Below are 22,648 nucleotides of genomic sequence, written 5' to 3' on the forward strand. Positions count from 1 at the left end.
GATCAGCAACACTCAGTAAATGTTTGAGTGGTTGCTTACTTGATTCATTCATTCATTCAGGAATCAGTCAATCAATCAGTCCCAGAGGAATAGTCTTGGTCTTCAGTTAGCACGTGAGTGGTGAGCCAATGAAGAGTCTCAGTGGACCATAATTTCAATATCTGATCAACTACAACATAGAACAAGAAACCACAGCGCTGTCTGCTAATATCCTTCCCTACCTTGTAGACACTTTTTCCTAATGCCCTCCTCTCCTCTGCTTTGCTCCCACAAGACAGGGAGCGCTCTGGCAGACCATCCTCATACTCACCCTGTATGTGTGTTCCTACCCCAGATGAGCCCTGGGGAGAGACAGAGTTTTTTTCATTTTTCTGGAGAACCACACTCCGGGGTGGTGTGAGTCCAGGGACCCCATAGCCTGGCATCTAGAAACCGTGCTCAGCATTGTAGTTTCCCTTCCATGTGGCAATTGTTCAACTGTTGAATTTATGGCCCTCTGAGACCTTCAGTTCGTTTACTCTGCCACTCAAGTGCTAGGTGGAAATCAAGCTGCATAGGAGGTTAAAACCATTTCTGGTTCATTTCTGAACTTCCCACCAGCAGTTCTGGATGGAGTGAGCTTTCTAAAGTCATTTTCTTCTTTCCCCTTGAGATACTCTGTCTCAATTACCATCAGTAGATCCACAGCCAGGAATTATGTCAAGTCCAATGTTCATCATGGCACCCGGTATATATCTGACAGTGCTTGATATAAAAATAATAGCTATCACATATAGGATTCACCACGTGCCAGATAATTCTAAACACTTTAATATATTAACATTTTAATTCTCACGACTCCATGTGATAGGGACTAACAGTACTCCCATTTTACAGATTAGAAAACTGGAACACAGGAAGGTTAAGCAACTTGCTAGAAGTCTCACAACTTAGAAATAGTAGAAGCAGAATTCAAGAATTCCAGAATCTGAACTCATAGTAACTGCCCCTACTATTATACAGAGTGCCTAGAACCGGGGGCTGTCATTGACAATAATAATCACAGTGCCTTCAACAATGACAACATGCATTCCGAGGCCTGAGGGCATCTTCAGGGGAGAGGAAAGATGTTATAGGCTCTTTTTAAACCAGTGAAAATAAGCATATCATGACCTAAGGCTTCATAGATGCTGACCTTGGCACAGAGATGGCACCCTGGCCCCTTGTCTCTAATCAGCTTCCCATTTTCAGAAATACCGCCTTCACGGTTATCCAAAAACAAATTGATGTTCTCCCTCTCTCACAGTCTAGGATGAAAAATCTCATAACCCTTTCCCCTAACCTCTATTCAGAGATATTGTTTCCTGTTGATTACTTAGTTGATTCATGCAATCAGCAGCCTAGGCACAGATTCATGAGGGGACATTCTGCCCTTCTGAAGCCACAACCTCCTTGCGATCTGCACGTGGATGGCTACTGAGCATCTCAAACTGAACATGTTTATTTTTTTATCTTAGAAAAAGACAGCACGTGAGTAGGGGAGAGGGGCAGAGTGAGAGAGAGAGAATTTTTTTTAATGTTTGTTTTTGAGAGAGAGAGAGAGAGACAGAGAGAGAGCAAGCATGAGCAGGGGGAGGGGCAGAGAGCCTGATGCAGGGGCTCAAACTCACAAACCATGGCATCATGACCTGAGCCGAAGTGAGAAAATTTTTTTAATTTTTTTTAATGTTTTATTTATTTTTGAGACAGAGAGAGACAGAGCATAAGCAGGGGAGGGGCAGAGAGAGAGGGAGACACAGAATCTGAAGCAGACTCCAGGCTCTGAGCTGTCAGCACAGAGCCTGATGCGGGGCTCGAACTCACGAACCGCGAGATCATGCCCTGAGCCGAAGTCGGAGGCTTAACCTACTGAGCCACCCAGGTGCCCCAAGAGAGAGAATCCTAAGCAGCCTCCCACGCCCCTGGGATCATGACCTGAGCCGAAATCAAGAGTCAGACGCTCAACCAAGCCACCCGGGTGCCCCCCAAATGGACATGTTTAAAACTGAGCTCCTGAGCATCCAGCACCTGCGTTCCCCCCAGCCAGCTTCTTTTGCCACCTTCCCCATTTGCATTAATGGCAGCAACATCCTCCAAGTTGCTCTGGCCAGAAATCCAGAATCACCCCGGATTCCATTCTCTCTTTCTCTCCATCCAATCCCTCAGGAAATCTTATTGGCCCAATCATGAAAATATATCCAGAATTTGATCACTTCTCCCCATTCCTCTGGCCCGAGTCCCCATCCGCTCTCACCTGGATCACTGAAATGGCCTTACTCCTGCTTCAGCCCACAAGCTCCCCACCCCCGCAGACTGTTCTCAACACTGCAGTCTGAAGGCTTCTTTTAAAACAAATCAGATCATGTCACTTCTCTCCCCACAACTCTCCAGTGGCTTTCCATCTCACACAGAACAGAAGCCAAAATCCCGACTATGATCTACAAGGCCCTACAAGGCCACCACCCCCTCCCCTCTCTTATCCCCTCCCCTCAGCCAAGTGCATTGGGCTTCAGACACACTACTCTCTTATCATCTTCACGTCCTCTAGATATGCTGCCACCTCAGGGCCTTTGCACCTGTGTGGGGAGAAAAGCGCTTTCCATAGCAGGGGAACATCTTCATAAGCTTGCTCCCTGACCCCTCTCAAATCCTTTAGAGATTAACTTAGTGAGACATTTTCTGCCTACCTTACCCCAAATTTCAGTTACCTGCCTTTTCCTGCTTTGCCTTTTCTCATGAGCACCTACTGACACTTGATATACTATGTGTTTTATGTATGTATGTATGTATGTATTTATCTTGTTCATCACCTGCCTTTCCTACCAGAATACAAACATTTCTGCTGTTTTGATCACTGATATATCCCCTGCCTCGAACAAAACGGGGACTTTAGTGGGCATTCAGTAAATATTCGTTGGGCAAATGAACAAAGGAAGACAGTTAGACAGATGTGCCCATTGAAGGGCACTCTGGGTGGTGTGGACAATAACCACTACAAGAATTAAGAGGTAAAAGATCACTTCTTGTAAGGGCAATCACAGAAACAAAAAGGACATAGAATCTGAGCTGGGCTTCTAAACATGAGGAACCTTTGGGCAGGTGTAGGTGGTGGGGAGAACATGGCGTGTGAGATTGTAACATGAGCAAAAGCCTGGAAGCAAGTACCTACGAGACACGCGTGCGCACGCAAGGCGCCTGGAATGGAGGTTCCTGAGGAAGGGAATGCCGAGAGTTAAGCTGAGGCGACTGAGGAAGCTTCGTGTGCAAGCCAAGGAGCGTGGGCTTCCACATCAAGCCTTACTTCCCACTTCATTTGTCCCCGCTGTAGTCATAGCTGGCTCTGCAGCCGCAGCGTGTCAAACACCTGATGTGATCATAGGGCACAAGAAGAGTAGACATCCCGATCTCTTGTCAGTCAGATAGTCATGTTTATTGACCATTCACTGTCCTCAGAACCTGCGCTGTTAACTTCCTGTTCCCAAGCACAGAGTGGCAGCTTCAACCCAAACATCTGGAGGCTGGGACTAGGACTTTTAGCAACGCACAGATTAGCATTATAAACAGAAAACTCAAGGACAAATTGGAATTCTTCTTACAGTCAATATATTTTGACTGTATACATTATTTTCGTTTACTACCATTAGGCATAGATGGCTGAGACTCAGCAAATTAGAAAGCAGGCTAAGTAAGTATTGCCCCAAATCTTTAAGCAAATGTGATTTTCAGAGGGGGCGTTCAGTAGAACATATAATTAACTTTCATGCAGCTGAAAGACAGTTCCCAGCAATTAGACACTGTGGAACCACAATATATTTCTTTGGAGCCACTCTTAGAACAATAAAACTTTTATAAGGAGGACTGGGATGTGCTACTAAGTACAGGGTAAGTCAAGAGGAGTTGAATGTCCCCTTAGCAATCCTTTAAAATCATAAAGCTATTCAGACCACATCAGAACAGCGCTGTCTCCCATTGCCCGTTCCATGTGAGCCCATGTTCTTGCCACCCTACCTAAAAGGAGACACTCAACAGCATTTCCTAGTGACCCTAAAAAAGCAGACTTGCCTCGGCATTGCTGTTAATCTAACTTTTTCTATTATTTTCTTTGGGCAAAATGCCAAGCAAAAGACAAACGATGCTTGTTAAAGTAGAAATAGAAACACAAGGGGGAAGCTGTGCAGCACATGAATCCCGACCAGCAGCAGCAGGATATTCCTGTGGAAATAAAGAAAGACCAACCAAATGAGAAAAGCAAAGGCTATTTTGCTCAGAGCTCGCTGGAGCAAGGTTGTCAGCCTCTGTCGCTTGCGTTCTGGCAGGGACTCAAAGGCAGGCAGAGGAGAGGGTGAGTTTTACAGTGAAACAAAGGGAAGGCTGCAGGTGCGCCCTGGTTGGAGGCTGTTGGGGAAGCTAGAGGCAGGCTAACTAGAAGCAGGTCGTCCCATGGGGTTGGGTAGAGGGTGCATATTTGGCTTTCTCTGATTGGTCCCTAGTTGGAAGTGGAGATAAAATAGGGCAGCTGTCAGTTATTAATCAAGTTCTGGCCATTTGGGGCTGATTGTTACAGGGGTAGGTGTTTAGCTTCCTGGATTGTTACTAGAGATAACAGTCGGACTTCCTACAAGCCTGACCTGTAGCAGGCTGCCTTCCTGGGTGTTTTCTTGGAGAGCATGGGTTGCTTCCCTGGAACCTGTAGGGAAGCTTCCCTTGGAAGCTGTAGGGTGTGGGTCAGAGTTCTATGTCTATTATATGGTCTGGCCACACGGTCTCTGATTACCCAGAGAGTTAGCATCTCTGGCAGTTTCAAAACACCTCTTCAGGCCAAGACGCATAATCCAGCCTCTCCTGACGCCTTCCTTCTGCTTTCCAGACTTGCCCCTCACCTGTGGCTCGGCAATGTGGATTCTTCCTTCATTCTGTCGGAACCATCCCTCCCACCTTGTCTACATGGGCAAGAGCTCTCCTTTACACTCAAAACCACTTTGAAAGCACCTGATGACAGGCCTCCCCAGAAGGCTCCGGTTCCCCTTCTTGCTGAAGTGTTCACACGTCATTTACTTATTTACAGGCACTCGTACTTATCATATAGTGTTAACATAAACAACAGTGACTGTGTCCTTTTTCCACGACTGTCAGGGGGCTGGGACAGTGCCACTATCAGACAGGCGTATAGCAGAGGATTGGCTCTGATGCATTAGGAGGGCGGGAAGCAATTCCAGTCCAGCAGTCAGGAGAGTTTCCAGTAACCTGTTCAACTTCAGCTGATATCTTTCTCTCCTCAGGCCCTCTTGTTGAATTTACAAACGCAGCAAAGGCATTCCAGAAGTGTATGCATCCTCTATGTTTGGGGGAGAGAAGTTTCCCGGCTCTGTTTGAGGAGTACTTATTATGTATACATATCTTATCCAGCTACTGACTCAATGAAATTTTCACTTATGATAACGTTTTGTTGTTGTTGTTGTTGTTTTTAGAGAGAGAGGGAGAGAGAGAGAGCAAAAGCAGGGGAAAGGGGTAGAGAGGGAAAGAGAATCTCAAGCAGGCTCCACGGCTCAGTGTGGAGCCTGACATGGGGCTTGATCCCACGACCCTGGGATCATGACCTGAGTTGAAATCAAGAGTCGGACACTTGACTGACTGAGCCACCCAGGCGCCCCACTTGTGATAACTATTAAACTAAAAGTCATAAGGCAATAATAAGAATGAAATAGGCCTCCCCACATTCATAATCTAAACAACAAAATAAACTGGGTAAATATAATAAAGGCTGATATAGCAGCACCCCATTCTAACCATGCCTATCACATAAAACACCTCAGACCTCACCACTATCCACCAGGAAAGTCTGATGTGGCATGAGCTATTGTCCAGCTTCTGGTACCAGACTCTAAATACATTCCATTCAATTAAAATAAAATGGAGTTTGATGGGGCGCCTGGTTGGCTCAGTTGGTTGTGTGTCCTACTTTGGCGCAGGTCATGATCTGGCATTTGTGGGTTTGAGCCCCGCGTCAGGATCTGTGCTGACAGCTCAGAGCCTAGAGCCTGCTTCAGATTCTGTGTCTCCCTCTCTCTGTTCCTCCCCTACTCACGCTCTGTCTCTCTCTCTCTCTCTCTCTCTCAAAAATAAATAAACATTAAAAATTGTTTAAAAAAATAAAAAATAAATGGAGTTTGAAAAGCATGTCTATTATTAAACTTTCAAATACTTACATAGTCAAAGTCAGTCACTGCTGTTTTAAATACATGGACTAATGCCCTCTATTGAGATGTATGTCTAAGTTATCTGGGTCCAAATTCTGACTTCAAAAAAGAATGGTCAGGAGGGCCATTATTTATAAACACCATATCTTAAAACTGTAAAACTGCTCTGTTAATTTTGTTAAGTTCTGAGCTTTTGCTCTCTGTTCTATTTATTTCCTCTGAAATCCTCCCTGGGATACAGAAACCTCTCTGGAACTCCGCCAAGGACCAGAAAGAATACAAATAATAAATACCACTTGTCGTCTGCATTATGCTTTACTGCTTATAAATCAGCTCATATACAATGAAGTCATGTGGACCACAAATTATGGGTGAAATATAATCAAACATCTGTGGTTTTCTATCTCTTAAAAAGGTATGAGTCTTTATCAAGGTGTGGGCAGATATGGGAATTTGCACAAGCCCATAAAATTGTATGCAATCTAATACAGTTGCCAGTGGGCCTATCTCCCTGGATCATATGAACATGTTCCATCCAGCGTACTCCACAAAATAGGCCAGGTAATTGCCCACAGTACCAAGTAATAATACAGGATATCCAAGTCAGCCGTCCATGGCTACTCCCTTCCCTGACCTAGAGAAAGATACTAAGTTCAAGTTAATGCTGGAGACTCTTCAGGCAATTTCCCAACTGCCCCCAGGTAATAAATTATTTCCTTCTCTCATTTTGCAACCTTTGGTCAAAACAGGCTTTTAAAAATCTTGTGCTGGTTCTTTCCATCCTCCTCTGTTCTGTGATGCTGGGGCGTCACTCTGTAGCCATGCCTCTTTGCCAGCTGGCTTCCTGTTTGGTTCCATCGGTAGGAGGCAGCAGGAGGACACTTGGAAGTTTACTTCCAGTTCCCGAGTGTGACCATGACTACGAAACACTCTTCATCCTAGCAGCAGCAACTGTTCCCAACGCTTCCTGAACAGCCTGATCACTACCACCCCTCCCTGTTCAGAGACCCCCACATTAACTGGCCAGCATCCCCTCCTCAGAGGTCTGAGTACCAGCTCAGCAGAGCCCTCCTCTAAGCTTCTCCCAGCCTCTTACTTTTGTTACCCCAGCCCTAGGCGTGACTGCCATGATTCTTACCTCTGTGAAACCCCGGTGCCCCCTCTTTGCCTTTTCTCTTCTCTAATAACCTGGCTTATAATCCTTTATATTAAGTTCTTCACAAAAATGCCTGCTGTGGTTTTTGCCTCCTGATCGGATTCTGACTGATGCAAGGCCAGAGAAGGAACCCTTTCAATCTGATTTCATATAAATTCCCTAAGAACACCGCTGTTGCTTCACATATGTATGAAGCACTCAATAAATAGCGTACTGTAAGGGCTCTGGCAAATAACAGAAACCAATAAGTCCGGTTGCACAAAACAGGGAATTTATTATAAGAATAACTGTCTTCTGGAAACCCACAGGCAGGAATGCAGCCAATTGTGGAATGCCTACCCTGCCCTTACTGCTGTTTGTATATGTGACCCCATTCACTGTTACTCATGCAGCTACTGTGTGTCAGGCACAGTGTCTGTGTTGTGGCCAGAACACAAAGGGAACACAAACTGATCGACTTTTTCACAGCTTGAGTCCCAGGGTTTATAGTCTAGTAGAGAGACACAAATCAAGTTATCACACAAGTAGATATAAAACTGCAGGCACGTGGTGCTGAGTGTGTAAAAAGGGAGGGCCTGACCTACTGAGGGAGGTCGGGAAAGGCTTTCCTCAGGAAGTGAATGCTGAGCAGAGATCCAAGTTTAAGCGAGCAATAACGAGACGCAGGGGAAAGGGAAGCACTCTCCAGGTATGGACGAGAGAAAAGGCGTCCTGGCAGGAGGGAAGCATGGCAAGCAACCAGGACTGGAGCTCCATGGCTGGAAAGCAGGTTAGGTAACCTGCCCAAGATCACAATAAAACCAGGGTCAAGCACAGAAATCTCAGCCCAGATCTGCACAACTCCTCAGCTATTTTCATTCCCCTGCCCAGCCACCCTAACCAGCGAACATCATCTTCTTTCCACTCGAAACTTTTCTCAGGGATAGAGGTCTATCAATTAATGCTCACTCCAGAGGAAGAAAATCACCAAGTAGAACATGAGAAAGAAACGCAAAGGCTTGAACCAAAGAAACCCAAGACCTTGCCACAGAATTCGGTTTGTTGTTTCCCAGTCTGGGACTGGGAAGTCTTGGGAAAGATCCATGTCAGTAGTACTCAAAGTGTGGTTTCTGGACCAGCAAAAGCAGCAGCAGGGAACTTAATAGAATTGCAAATTCTCAGGCCCAACCAGAGACCTAGGAGTCACACACTTGGGAGGAGGGGGACCCAGCAATCTGTATTTTAACAAGCAAGATGCCCACACACACGGGGGTCTACATCAGTGGTTCCCAAACCTGTCAGCCCACATTCATCACCTGCGGAAGTTGTTAAAATATTCTTAATATCTACAAAAACCAGAATCTCAGGGTAGGAACCTGTATTCAGATCATCAGCCTGGTTTGGGAGCCACTGGTTGATATCAAATAATAGAGTCTCACATGGTGAACAATTAATTTTCAAATGCCATTTTCCCTTTCTACGCGATTAACGGTAATAAATACCACAGGCTCTACGAGTCTGACTCGGTACATAATTTGACTGATACCTTATTTTGACTTGATACCTTTTTTCTTATTTTGATGTTTTTTGATGAACGTCTCCTGTCTCAGTTTTTTATATCATCATATCCACCCAAAATAGTATGAGATCTAATAAGTGCCTACCAATTCAAACCTTGTTATTTTAATTGTAGTCTAAAAATCTGTCCTTGAAAATGTCCCCAAGTTTCAAAATATCCAAAAGAAAGCACCCAGCCTTGTAATACAAATATGTATCTAATTCAGAACTTTTTCTTTTTCCTGCTTCTGTAAGGAAGTAAATGTTCTAATATAGTGATTCAGCATTGTTTTAAATATACATACAAACAAATATGGGAGGAACCGAGCCAATATTATGTCTAAAAGCAAAATCCAAAAATACTTTCCAAGCTGAAAGAACAGATACCATAGATTCATTTTCAAGCAGTAACATTTTCAAGAATTTTCCCATTTTGGAATCCTTCCATATTTTGGGATTTATGCAGCTCATCTGCAAATCATATTGACTGGTCTACGGTAGCTAATTTTGTGTGTTTTCAGACAAAATAATAATATATGACTTACTTCCTTCAAGATATAAAAAGGCCACAGTCTAGTGAGAAAGACCAAAAAAAAAAAAAAAAAAAAAAATCAGTGGTCATTGTGACATTAAAAAAGGCCCCAGTTATTGGTTATCTTCAGATAGTCTGGTGTCTGGGGCCAGCAGTCTTTGATTGTGTAAAATCAAAACTCGTGAAGTGGTTGCTGCTACCATTCCAATAACACAAGGAAGCAATTACAGTAGTTCTTAAAACATAGAAAAGAGGGGCGCCTGGGTGGCTCGGTCAGTTAAGCGTCTGACTTCTGACTTCAGCCCAGGTCATGATCTCGCAGTCCGTGAGTTCGAGCCCCGCGTCGGGCTCTGTGCTGACTGCTCAGAGCCTGGAGCCTGTTTCCGATTCTGTGTCTCCCTCTCTCTCTGCCCCTCCCCTGTTCATGCTCTGTCTCTCTCTGTCTCAAAAATAAATAAACGTTAAAAAAAATTTTTTTAAATAAATAAATAAAATAAAACATAGAAAAGAGCATGGGAAGAAGATGCAGCCTTGATTAAATATCTCTGCCTCTTATGACATTACAAAAAAATCACTGTGGAATTACATAATAAACATGGATTGTTTCCTATTATATGGTATCATCTTCAAAGAAGAAAACAAAACAAAACAGAAATCCTTCTATAGAGCACAGAGCCTAGAAGGCAGCATCAAGATTGACACTTTACCTGTAAAAATAATAGGATTAGAACAACAGCAAAAAAAGGTCTAAGCTCCTCTTCTACAGTTTTATCAAATAAGGACATAAAAGTAACAGATCCCTATATCTCATACTATATGGAAAATAGATTAAATCAAAATATAGCATCACAAAAGTTTTAGAATATATCTATGTATGAGGATGACACAAAGCCACAAAGCCACAAAGCCATCGAAGAAAAAGTAACAGAATGAACTTCCCCCCAAATTAAAACACTTGCAAGAGACTGCAATATTTAACAAAAGATCGAGATCCATAACAAAGCATTTGTACAAACCAAAAAGAAAACAACAAGCACCCAACAGGAAAATAAAGAATCGGAACACACAAGTCACAGAGTGCAATGGCCAAAAAAAACGTAGGAAAAATGGTTAGCCTCACTAGCATCGGGAAAATGCAAAACAAGATAGCATCCTCTCACCTGACAGAGTGCTATTTTGAGATGTTTTTGTCCCTACACAAGGTTGTCTGCATACAACCTGTGTTACATGTGAAAGGTCCGACACCAGGGACCTACTCCTGCTCTGGACACGCAGCTGCTGACAGGCCCAACTCACGGGTAGGAGCATTCAAAGGAAACACACACCTCCTCCACAAGGTGCTACCTGGGATATGGAAGGGGAAGCCCGGGAATCACCTAGTCCTTCTTAGAATCTAGAACCCTCTTCAAGCACCTGAACGGAAAGACCCATTGAACTCTGCAGAAATGTTTACAATTTTTTTTTTTAACTTTAAGTCTTACAAACACCCTGGCACATCTCATGCACCAGGAAAACCAGTAAAAAGATGTATAATACATTGGTGAGAACATGAGTAAAAAGAAATTGTCATGTAGTGGTCAAAGAATAATTTTCAAAAAGTTGAAACATTACATAGTAAGCACAGGTCAAAAGATTTCTTTAACTTATTACCAGAGGACCCCAAAGGATGACAAAAGAAGTTACTAGAAAAGAATGTGGGAGAGTAAGATTACAAACAAGTCAGATAATTAACGTCCTATGAGGCTAAACAACTATACCCTCCTTTCTACCAGAGAAAACGAACAAGTCACTCTACCAAATATAAATCATTTGCAGCTTATCAATATTGTACAAGTTAACATCAGGCCTTACAGAGTCTGGGCCCCAATCAATCAGTAAAACAGAAAGGGTCAGTTAACCATTAGGTGGATTTTTAGGCACTGCTCTAGTTCAGTGACTTCCCAAACATTTGGTCCAAGGACTCCTTCACACTTTTAAAAATAATTAAGATCTCCAATATGGGTTTATATTTATTAATATAATGCTATATGCATTAGAAATTAAAATTTAAACATATATAAATGGGTTATATTTATTAATAAACATAGCATTAGAAATTAAAATTTAAACATTAATTCAATTAAAAACAATAAACTACATACTAACATAAATAACATTTTTTAATCTCTATTTTCTACTGCAAAACAACTATGAGTGAGCTGAGTGGCATCACTTTTAAAGTTTTCCAAATCATTAGCATTTCAAAATAACTATTGATGACATTAATTCAATAATTACAAGGTTACAAAGACTATTAACAGGCATAACCAAAGATAGCTTAGTAAGAATACTGAGAACAACCTGAGTTAAGCTCTAAAAACTCATGTATGTTTATTCTCAAACTACCACTTTAGAAAATTCTAGACAACACAAGAATTGCCAAGGACACCTCCCAGTAGCTGTCACAGTAGTGACAGCCTCACATATCATATAGCTTTGGAAAACTCTACACATTCAAAAAAGAATGAGCATGGTAAAGGCAACTAATGTCCTAGAATTATGAAAACAGTTTCCATTTCACACACCCTCAAAAGGGTCTTAGACACTCCCAGAGGTCTGATGCCACACTTTGAGAACCACTGCCTTTGTGTGACACTGAAAGAGGATGCAGTAATCTATTTTCCTTCTTTCAAGTTTTGATATGTTTTCTAACCATATTTTTAATAAGAATATAATCTGATAAACAGCCTTTTATTTTTTTTTTTATTTTTTTTTTCAACGTTTATTTATTTTTGGGACAGAGAGAGACAGAGCATGAACGGGGGAGGGGCAGAGAGAGAGGGAGACACAGAATCGGAAACAGGCTCCAGGCTCTGAGCCATCAGCCCAGAGCCCGACGCGGGGCTCGAACTCCCGGACCGCGAGATCGTGACCTGGCTGAAGTCGGACGCTTAACCGACTGCACCACCCAGGCGCCCCTGATAAACAGCCTTTTAAAAGCAATTTGACCTTTGAGCCCAAGACTCCTACAGAAATATTCATAGATACACACACACACACACACACACACACACACACAGTGTGAATCCCTGTAAATTCAGCAGTGTTCACTGTAGTCTCATTAACATTAGAGACAAATTGGAAACAAGTTTCCTCACAGAGGAATGATTTAAAAAGTGAAAGCATATATATGCATACATGCATATATTTACATATGTATGCACAAACATTCATAACACACTGCCAAGTGAAAAAATTTGCAAAGCAAGATCTATGATGCTTTTCCTATTTAAAAACAATTTATATGAGCATATTTAGATATTTGTAAATATGTGTAACTTAAAAGTCTGGAAATATACACCAAACTGGTAACGGTGGTACCTCTGGGTAGTAAGAGAATAGTATAGGGCAAAACAAACCTCATTTTTAAAATTTTATATACTACTAGATTATTTGAATTTTTACAATGAGCATATCACTTTTGTCCTTAAAAAAAAAAAAATGAAAAACAAGGTAACCAAGAGACATAGTGACTAAATGCAGTGTGGTATCCCAAACTGAATCATCAAAAAGGACATGATGGAAAACTGGTGAAATCCAAATAAAGCCTCTAGTTTAGTTGTACAAATTAAATAAAAACATTAAAATATGTATATACATATATATACATATACATATATATATTTGCAGTTTAATGTATATATATGTATATATATGTGTATATATATATGTGTGTGTATATATATATATATGTATACATTAAACTGCAAATATTTGACCCAGGAGATGGTGGCATTGTCCTCCAATAGCCAGAGACAAAGACTGCCAGAAACCACTAATTGGAAACCACACCCCCTAAGAAAAGTTCTCAAGTGGACACCGTAGGTTGTCCTTGGGGTGTACAAAGAGACATTTAAGTCAGCTGGTACAGAAGATCAATAGAAGACTGAGAAAGTGTTCCAAACACCAGCCACAGCTGGTGTTTCATAGGATGCACTGCATTGCAGGGCATAGTCTAGGGCAACAGCTGTAAAGAACAGAAATTTCAATTTAGGGTCTTTTTTTTTTTAGGTTTTTTTTTTTTTTCTATATGCTCTTAATATCTGTCTTCTTTACTCCTCCATATACTCACATGTACTGATTTTCTCCTCTCTCAATTTTGAAATAATCATCGTTTCCTACGCCACTCCCAAGAAGCCTCCAGCTATGCTAACAGGAGAAGGTTCTGGAACAAGTCTGCCCTCTGAGAAGGTTCTGGAACAAGTTCACCCTCTGAAGCTCCCGCTTCCATCACAGTTGAAGTGGCTTCTCCTCTCCCAGAATGACCACTGAGTCCATTGCAGCCTTGTGTATCAGGGAAATAGTTTCCGGACAAAGTCAGTCCACAGGGCAACTTTCAAATGCTTATTAAATACGTGGCAAAACCCCCCTGCCCTGGTCTGTACCTTCAGCAGGACTTTTCTATCTTCCTCTCCCCTGGGAACAATAGTAACGACGAGCTCTACCGCACTTGCAATAAGATACAAAATGAAATATACAGAACAATCTCAACTATGTTATCTTTTTTTAATTTATTTTTCAGTTTATTTATTTTGAGAGAGAAAGAGAAAGAGAGGGGGAAAGCGAGAATCCCAAGCAGGCTCCACACTGTCAGATGTGGGGCTCTAACTCACGACTCATGAGATCATGACATGAGCCAAAATCAAGAGTCAGAGGCTTAACTAACTGAGCCCCCCAGGGGCACCTCAACTATGTTATCTTAACAAGTTATAGAAAATTCATCTGACTGGGCAGTCAATTATTATTAAGGAATTATTGATTTTAAAGACATGGGGGAGAGGGCACCTGAGTGGCCCAGTCGGTTGAGTGTCCGACTCGGTTTCGGCTCAGGTCATGATCTCAGTTTTGTGAGTTCGAGCTCCACATAGGGCTCTGCATGCACAGAAACTGCTTGAGATTCTCCCTCTCTCTCTGCCCCTCCCCCACGCATACTCTATAAATAAACAAACAAACAAACTTAAAAAAAAATAAAGATATGGGGGGGGTTAAGTCTTTACCTTCTAGAGATACATACTGAAATACATATGAATAAAAATAAGATGCCTGGGCATTTGCTTCAAAATAATTTCTGGCAGGGTGGGGAGGAATGAGTGAGGTACGGATGAAAATAAGATTGGCCACAGACTGATAAAGTATTGAAGCTGCACGACAGCTGGGAAGAGGGATGTCATTACATTACTCTCTATACTTTTACATGTTTGACATTTTCCAAAATAAAATGCATTTTAAAAAGCCATAAAAAGAAGAAGAATTTTTAAATAAAGATGCTTACTCTAAAACTGAGGAACACAACGAATGAAGAAATTAAGTTAAAAGTCTAGGTTAAAGCCGTGGACTAGCCCTCTCCTCATGCTCCAAATTCCTTGAGATGGTATTTTTAAAAAGAACTGGAGATTTACAACAGGGAAGGAATACAAGATAGAGGGTAATATTGGGGTGCCAGGGGTTTTGAGAAACTCCTAAGTTCTGCAAAATGATTCTCAAATGTGGTCCTCCAGACAAACCTCATCAGCATCGCCTATAAACTAGTTTTTAGAAATGCAAATTCAGAGGGGAGGGGCCCAAATGGCGGAACAGCATAGAAGTCTTTTTTGCAGCTCCAGTCCCTGAAATACAGCCAGATCAACACTAAACCATCCTGCACACCTAGAAAGCTGATTCGAGGATTAACACAACAACCCGCACAAGTGAACCACAGAACTCAGCAGGTACATGGCCCGGAGAGGTGAACTGGGGGAGAGTGAAGCCACTGAGGTCAGGGAACTGTTTTTGCTTGTGGAGAGAGGACGGAGATGGGTGGGGGGGGGTGGGGGGGGTGGAGAGTACGGGAAAAGCAACCCCCCCCCCCACACACACACACAAAGGCAGCTGGAGAGAAAGTGGAAAAGTGGAAACAGCCGCAGAGACTGAACAAAAAACGGAGAAAGGAGAGGGTTTAAACTCCACTAAGACTCTATAAACAGGGGGAGCGCAGAGGCTGAAACTCTGCAGCTCTTTACCTGGTGGAGCTCTGGTGGGAAGAACGAATCCCCAGGAGCAGAGTGAAGTTCAAGGGTTCTCAGGCCACGGGCAGAGGCGGTTCACCTGCTGGGAGGACATCTGGTAGAGGCCGTGCCACACGTCCTGCAAATGTTCCTGGGTACAGCCGGCACCCAGCCGGTTGCTTGGTGAGACCCTCCCCCAGAAGGTCTGAGCAGGTCAAAGCCACAGTCCCTCGGAAGTGAGGGGTCGGGAAACAGCCGCATGGGAGATAAAGCTCAGGAGGGAGGTGCCGCCTGGCAGCCTGACGGCTGGGCCACAGACAGTGTAAAGGCGGGGAGTGGATGGAAGCCGGAGCCAAAGGACGGGTGCAGATGGCTGAGCCCAGAGAACAGAGTTCCCATACTAGAGACTGGGTAGTTGGGTCACGCCATTTTCCCTCCTCGCGCACGCATAGGGACCGACAAGCGCCGCAACAATCCACCTCAATAAGCTAAGCAGCGCCACCTAGTGGAGAATGGAGCCATTACACTAAGCCCCGCCCAACTGGGCCACCCTCGCTCTTCAGGAACACCGCAAGTCTCTCTGCCTGCTTAGTTTACAGACTATAACGTGCTTCACAGTTTGACCTCTAGGGGAAAACGATGTAATTTCAATTACACTTCAGTCTGTTTGCTGGTCCATCTATTCAATTTTTTTTTTCTTTTTGTTTTCTTTTTCTTGAATACAGAAAGAAAAAATGTATTTTTATTTTCAATTATTAAAAATATTTTTTAATTTTTTACTATATTTTTTACTTTTTTGTAAATTTTCCAAACTCTATTTTACTTCCATCTTTTCATTTTGTTCTATTTCATTGTATTCATTTTTTCAAATTTTCAAACTTTTTTTTTCTTTTCTTATCTTTCCCTTTTTTGTCTAATCTATCGAGCTCCTTTCAACAACCAGACCAAAATACACCTAGGATCTAGCATCATTTATTTGATTTTTAAACATTTTTTAATTTTAGGTTTTTTTGGTTTTTTTTTTTTACCTTATTCCTTTTCTTCCTTCAAAATGATGAAATGAAGGAATTCCCCCCAAAAGAAAGAGCAGGAAGAAACAACAGCCAGGGACTTAAGCAAGTCAGCAAGATGTTTGAACCAGAATTTACAATCACGATATTAAGAATACTAGCTGGGGTTGAAAATACATTAGAATCCCTTTCTGCAGAGATAAAAGAAGTAAAAGCTAGTCAGGATGAAATAAAAAATGCTGTAACTGAGCTCCAATCTCAAATGGATGCCACGGCAAGGATGGATAAGGCAGAGCAGCAAATCAGCAATACAGAAGACAAACTTATGGAGAATAATGAGGCAGGAAAAAAGAGGGAGATTAAGGCAAAAGAGCACGATTTAAGAATTAGAGAAATCAGCAACTCATTAAAAAGGAACAACATCAGAATCATAGGAGTTCCAGAAGATGAAGAGAGAGAAAAAGGGGTAGAAGGGTTATGTGAGCAAATCAAAGCAGAAAACTTTCTAACCTGGGGAGAGACACAGACATCAAAATCCAAGAAGCACAGAGGACTCCCACTAGATTCAACAAAAACTGACCATCACTCTGGAAAACAGTATGGAGGTTCCTCAAAAAATTAAAAATAGAACTACCCTACGACCCAGCAGTTACACTACTATGCATTTATCCAAGGGATACAGGTGTGCTGTTTCAAAGGGGCACATGCACCCCACTGTTTACAGCAGCACTATCAGCAATAGCCAAGGTATGGAAAGAGCCCAAATGTCCATCAATGGATGAATGGATAAAGAAAATGTGGTGTATATATATACGATGGAGTATTACTCAGCAATCGAAAAGAATGAAATCTTGCCATTTGCAACTATGTGAATGGAACTAGAGGGTATTATGCTAAGTGAAATCAGTCAGAGAAAGACAAATATCATATGACTTCACTCATATGAGGACTTTAAGACACAGAACAGATGCTCACAAGGGAAGGGAAGCAAAAATAACAGAAAAACAGGGAGGGGGACAAAACATAAGAGACTCTTAAATATGGAGAACAAACAGAGGGTTACTGGAGGGGTTGTGGGAGGGGGGATGGGCTAAATGGGTAAGGGGCATTAAGGAATCTACCCCTGAAATCATTGTTGCACTATATGCTAACTTGATGTAAATTTAAAAAATAAATAAAGGGGGGGGAATGCAAATTCACAGGCCACATCCCAACCTCCTTAATTATAATCTTCAGAGGTGGGGACCTGCAATCTGGATGCCCACTGAACCACTATAAAGCTGATCAGACTGACAAAAAACAAGAGTGGAGAGCCTCAGCCCAAATCAGCTCTGGAGACACCAACAGAAAAGGTAAAAGCAATTCCAAGGATACTCTAAGCTGAGTCAACAAGGGACAGAAGGTGGAGGCCTCCAGCTAGCTGCAACTGTCAAGTCCCAACCTTGCCCACCTCCAAAACCAAGTGGTGGGTACAGTGTGAGAGCTCTGCCCCACATAGAAGAGCTATATCCTCAGAAGAAAGCCCGGTATATTTTGGCAAAGAGACGGGGGTGATGATGGGACAAGAACGTAGATCTCCTGCCCATTCCCCATCCATGTATTCTAAAAAGTCTGCATGAACAAGCCCCCCTTTCTAGGTCAAAAGTCTTTTGGAGACAAGAAGGCTTATACCAATGTGGGGAAAGTCCACACCCAACTACCAATACATTCATCAAGTAAATCTTTCATATGTAAGAGTGATCCTTTAAAGACAACAAATAGTGGTAAAGATAATTAATAAACTGAACAAATTAAAAGTTGGCAGTAGGAACAAAAGTAATTAGAGCAATAGAAAATAAAGTGAAAATTCCAATTGCTATCCTCAGAAACAGAAGGGTACTCCAGCTATGAAAAAAGCAATTAGAACAAGAAATCTTAAATATTTAAAAACAAATTACTAAACTTAAGATGAAATAGAAAAGCTAAAATACTAATGTCATGGACACACCTGAAGAGAGAATCAGTGATCTGGAAAATAACATCTGAAGAAGTCTTCCAGAATGGAGCAAAAAGACCAAGACAAAATACAAATGCCCCATGACAGAAGATGCAGGCAGGAGGTCCCACAGTTACCCAGTAAGAGGTGCAGAAAAATAAAACAGATAAAATGGAAAGAAAGTCATTAAAGATGTCTTTCTAGAAGCTGCCCTCAGTGCAAGAATGGTCCAATTCTGCAAAGTGAAAGGACCATGGGGTATGGGAAATGTTCCACATACCCAGACACATAAGGGTGAAATTTTAGGACTCAAACCGTGAAAAGAAAATCCTAAAAGTTTTGCAGTGACAGAAAAGCAGGTTTCTACCAATAAATAAAAAGAGAAGGTGAGAGAATCAGATTGGTGTCTGGGTTTTAAATCAGCAATACTAGATGCTAGCAAACAATCATGTTAAGGCTTTACAATTCTCAAGGGAAATGATGTTGAACCTAACACCCTAAACTCAATTTTAAAAAAATTCAAATGGAGGATTCAACGTTTAATGACCTGATGATACGCTTCAGTACACCAAAAACCTCACCCTGGGATGCAAGAAAAAGCAGTGAAAAGGACACAATAAAACTTAGTTGTCTAAATAACGATGCATACTGTTAAACACACACAAACACACACACCAAGATAATAGAGATTAATCTGAAACAAATACATGATCACACCAGGAGAAAAGATCCAGGTGGGCAAGTGCAAGAATGCTAAGGGAGAGGGGTGGAGGACATGGCCACTGTAACTGCAAACACAGAGAAAAGGGTAACCACTAAAGGAACGGCAATATGGTTAATTATTTCCAAAGCACTAGAAAGAAAAACGAAGAGAAAAAAACAACACTCAATCATGCCACTGAAAAGCTGAAATAAAATGGCAGGGACAGTCCAAACATTTCAACAATTTCCATTAAATGGATTAAATTCCCCAGAGACTATTAGACTGAACTCCCAAAAAGCTGTTTTGACTAGAGTAATTAGGGAAAATAGAAGCCAGTGCAGGACTGAGGACAAAAAAAGAGCACTGCATAGTTATAAAAGGCACAACTCAGCAAGAGTCATCATAGAATGCTTTCACATCTCAGAAATCAATTTACTATATGAATAGGAGAGGAATGTAGAGGTGCCTGAGTGGCGCAGTCAGTTAAACATCCGACTTCAGCTCAGATCATGATCTCACAGTCTAGGAGTTTGAGCCCCACGCCTGGCTCTGTGCTGATAGCTCAGAGCCTGGAGTCTGCTTCGGATTCTGCGTCTCCCTCTCTCTCTGCCCTTCATGTTCATGCTCTGTCTCTGTCACTCAAAAATAAATGAACATTAAAAAAAATTTTTTTAAAAGAGAGAGAGAAATGTAGACTGTATGAGCAATTAACAAGCTAAATCCAAAAATCCTTCTATCCAAGAAGAGGCACCCCTCCCCTCAAAAAAACTCACAGAACATTTACAAATATTGACCATGTATTCTATGAAGGAGAAGCAGTATGGGCTGTATTCTAGGTGCCTGGAAATTTTAAGTGCACTTGAATAATTCCTGGGTTAAGTATAAAGGTAACTGAATCTGAAATTACCCACTAGAAATAAACAGCAGTCACCAGAGCTCAAGACTGCCAGATACAGTCAAGGTAGTACTCAGAAGAGCATTTTCAGTCTTAAATACATTTATCAGAAAACAAGAGAAATTGAAAATCAAACATTGCACAATACACTTTAAGGCAGCGGTTGTGCACATCCCTGGAGACCCAGGGGTCTGTGAAAGTAGCCCTGGAGTCTGGAATCATTTATGTACTTACAGCCTATGGAATGTGCATGCCAACCTGTGATAAAACTGCAGACTAAGTCATGTTTTACAACATCAACCCCATTTGTAACCCTGGTTACTTCATGACGATGAGATGACGGGTTAAGAGTCACAACTATGAATAATACAAAAATTAAACTGAGTTCCTTGAAGTCAGGCAAGGCCTCGTTCATGTTGATACCTTTAATCCATGTATAGTGGTGGCACATAAGCAAGCACTCAACAGTACTGTATAACCTGAATTAAGTAATGTACTGGACAGATGATTTTCTAAAGCATTGGATTCACTGGAAGAGGAGAATAAAAGAGACTAAAACGGTCTATATGGTGGTTACAAAGTTGGGAAACACAGACCTAATATGAATTTTAATCTCAGCTCTGTAATCAAATAATGTTACATGCCAGGTGTTCCAGGATTCTGGATAAGATGAGGTCTTCCTTCAAGGCTCCCATCAGCTTTCTTGCCTTTTTCTTGCAGGCAAGATTCACAGACTTCCATAATCACCATGTCAGATAAAATCAGTTTTTCAACTACAACAGACTGATTTTTAAAAACCCAGTCAAAAAGGGAAAGTTCCTGCTCTAGCTAGCACAGGTGACTACAACATAAAATCAAAATCTCTAGTAGGACAGGACTCAAAAAGATCTATTTATTTAAGACATTTTAAAAGGGTTCAATTAATATGTTCATAGGATGAATTTTAATTAAATCTTAAAACTGAGGCTTTCCGTTATTTCACAAACTACTGTTTTGGCTATAAATTAGTTGGACCTCATCCAGTACCATGCTTTACACAGTTTTCAACAGAAAAATTAGGGGCGCCTGGGTGGCGCAGTCGGTTAAGCGTCCGACTTCAGTCAGGTCACGATCTCGCGGTCCGTGAGTTCGAGCCCCGCGTCGGGCTCTGGGCTGATGGCTCAGAGCCTGGAGCCTGTTTCCGATTCTGTGTCTCCCTCTCTCTCTGCCCCTCCCCCATTCATGCTCTGTCTCTCTCTGTCCCAAAAATAAATAAACGTTGAAAAAAAAAAAAATTTAAAAAAAAAAAAAAAAGAAAAATTAAAAAGGTACAATTCTGAACTATACCAAAAAGAAGTACTTTCAGTGACTCCAAACACACATGGAGGACATATCTATATTAATATACCAAACTTGAACATTAATTAATATACTTGAATTACTTAAGTAGTGCCAATAGGTGAATTTCAAAATGTCCTTTGAAATAAAGAGGGAAATTTTAAATTTCAAGACCTTCGAGTTGAATTAATTGATAGGGTTTATTTTTAAAATAATCCCCCTTGCTATAGTTAAAGAATGATTCTTGCTCTCTTGCATTAAAAGCAAAATGACTATTTCTCTCCCTAACCTACAGCTTTGCTCAGCTGAATACAACATTTTTAAAGCTTTTTTCTCTACTACTAAACCAGTATCTTCCATTCTTAACTGGTCCAAGAGCAAACTACCTTATATGACAGCAATACATACAAATAAATAAAAATAAAAAGTAGAATTCTGCCAGCAATTATTATGCACAACCCCAACAATACAGACACACTCTTAAAAATCAGTTATGTATTTATTTGCATAGATTCAAAGGAAAGAATTAAAAATCCAACATAATATCCCATGAGGCTGACAATTTAATTATTAATCCAGTTTTCTTTTAAAAATGTTTTCCTCTACTAACTTTAGGAGTTACATGAGCGCTGAAACATCAGGTACCTACACATCTTTAGTTTTTGCAGAATTAGTATTAAGTCCAAAAAAGTCATTTTTGATGATGTACCGAACACACTGCAAAATAACATTTCTTTCATGTCGAATGTCTGGAGCTAAAAGCTAAAGCAAAAAACAAAACAAAACAAAAACAATAAAATGATTAGCTGGTAAATAAAACATATCCAAGAAATACAATCTAAAATATTATTATATTTAAATTATTTGTTAAAAAATAATGCAGGAACATTTCCTTTTAACTTATACCAAGACTATCTAGCTTTTTTAAACAGCACCAATGTTCACATTTGGGGTCCTCTCTAGGAGTATCTAACAAAGGACAGGAAATATAGGTTTAAAAGTCTGCAATTCTTTAATCTACAAATCCTGTCAAAGAGGACCCTCCTAAAACCAAACCTACAAACAGTATAGAAACTGATAAGCAGATATATAAATACAGTAATAATGAAACCAGCAGTAAAAAATCCCAACATTCCTGGAGTGTTACAACTTTTCATTTTTGTGCTTATTGTAATCAAAAGAAATCTAAAAATCCCTGATTTTTAGAAGAAACACATAACCAAGGAATCGTATGTGATTTGTAGAAAAGAGGAAGATCACTCAATTTCTTTTCTGATGTCATTAGT

The 22,648-nt window shown here is 41.2% G+C and overlaps 1 protein-coding gene across 1 annotated transcript in view; it reads right to left on the bottom strand.

Annotated features, from left to right (window-relative positions):
- Nucleotides 1-21,842: 21,842 nt before the first annotated feature.
- NUFIP1 (nuclear FMR1 interacting protein 1) overlaps nucleotides 21,843-22,648 on the bottom strand; it is a 41,510-nt gene continuing 40,704 nt past the window's right edge. Inside the window, exon 10 of the mRNA XM_025924724.2 lies at nucleotides 21,843-22,124. Coding sequence (XP_025780509.1) covers nucleotides 22,008-22,124 — 117 coding nt within the window. The 3' untranslated portion in view covers nucleotides 21,843-22,007. The remainder of the gene's footprint in view (nucleotides 22,125-22,648) is intronic.

Source organism: Puma concolor, chromosome A1, assembly GCF_028749965.1.
Source record: "Puma concolor isolate L17-30 chromosome A1, mPumCon1.1.hap2, whole genome shotgun sequence".
NCBI lineage: Eukaryota > Metazoa > Chordata > Mammalia > Carnivora > Felidae > Puma > Puma concolor.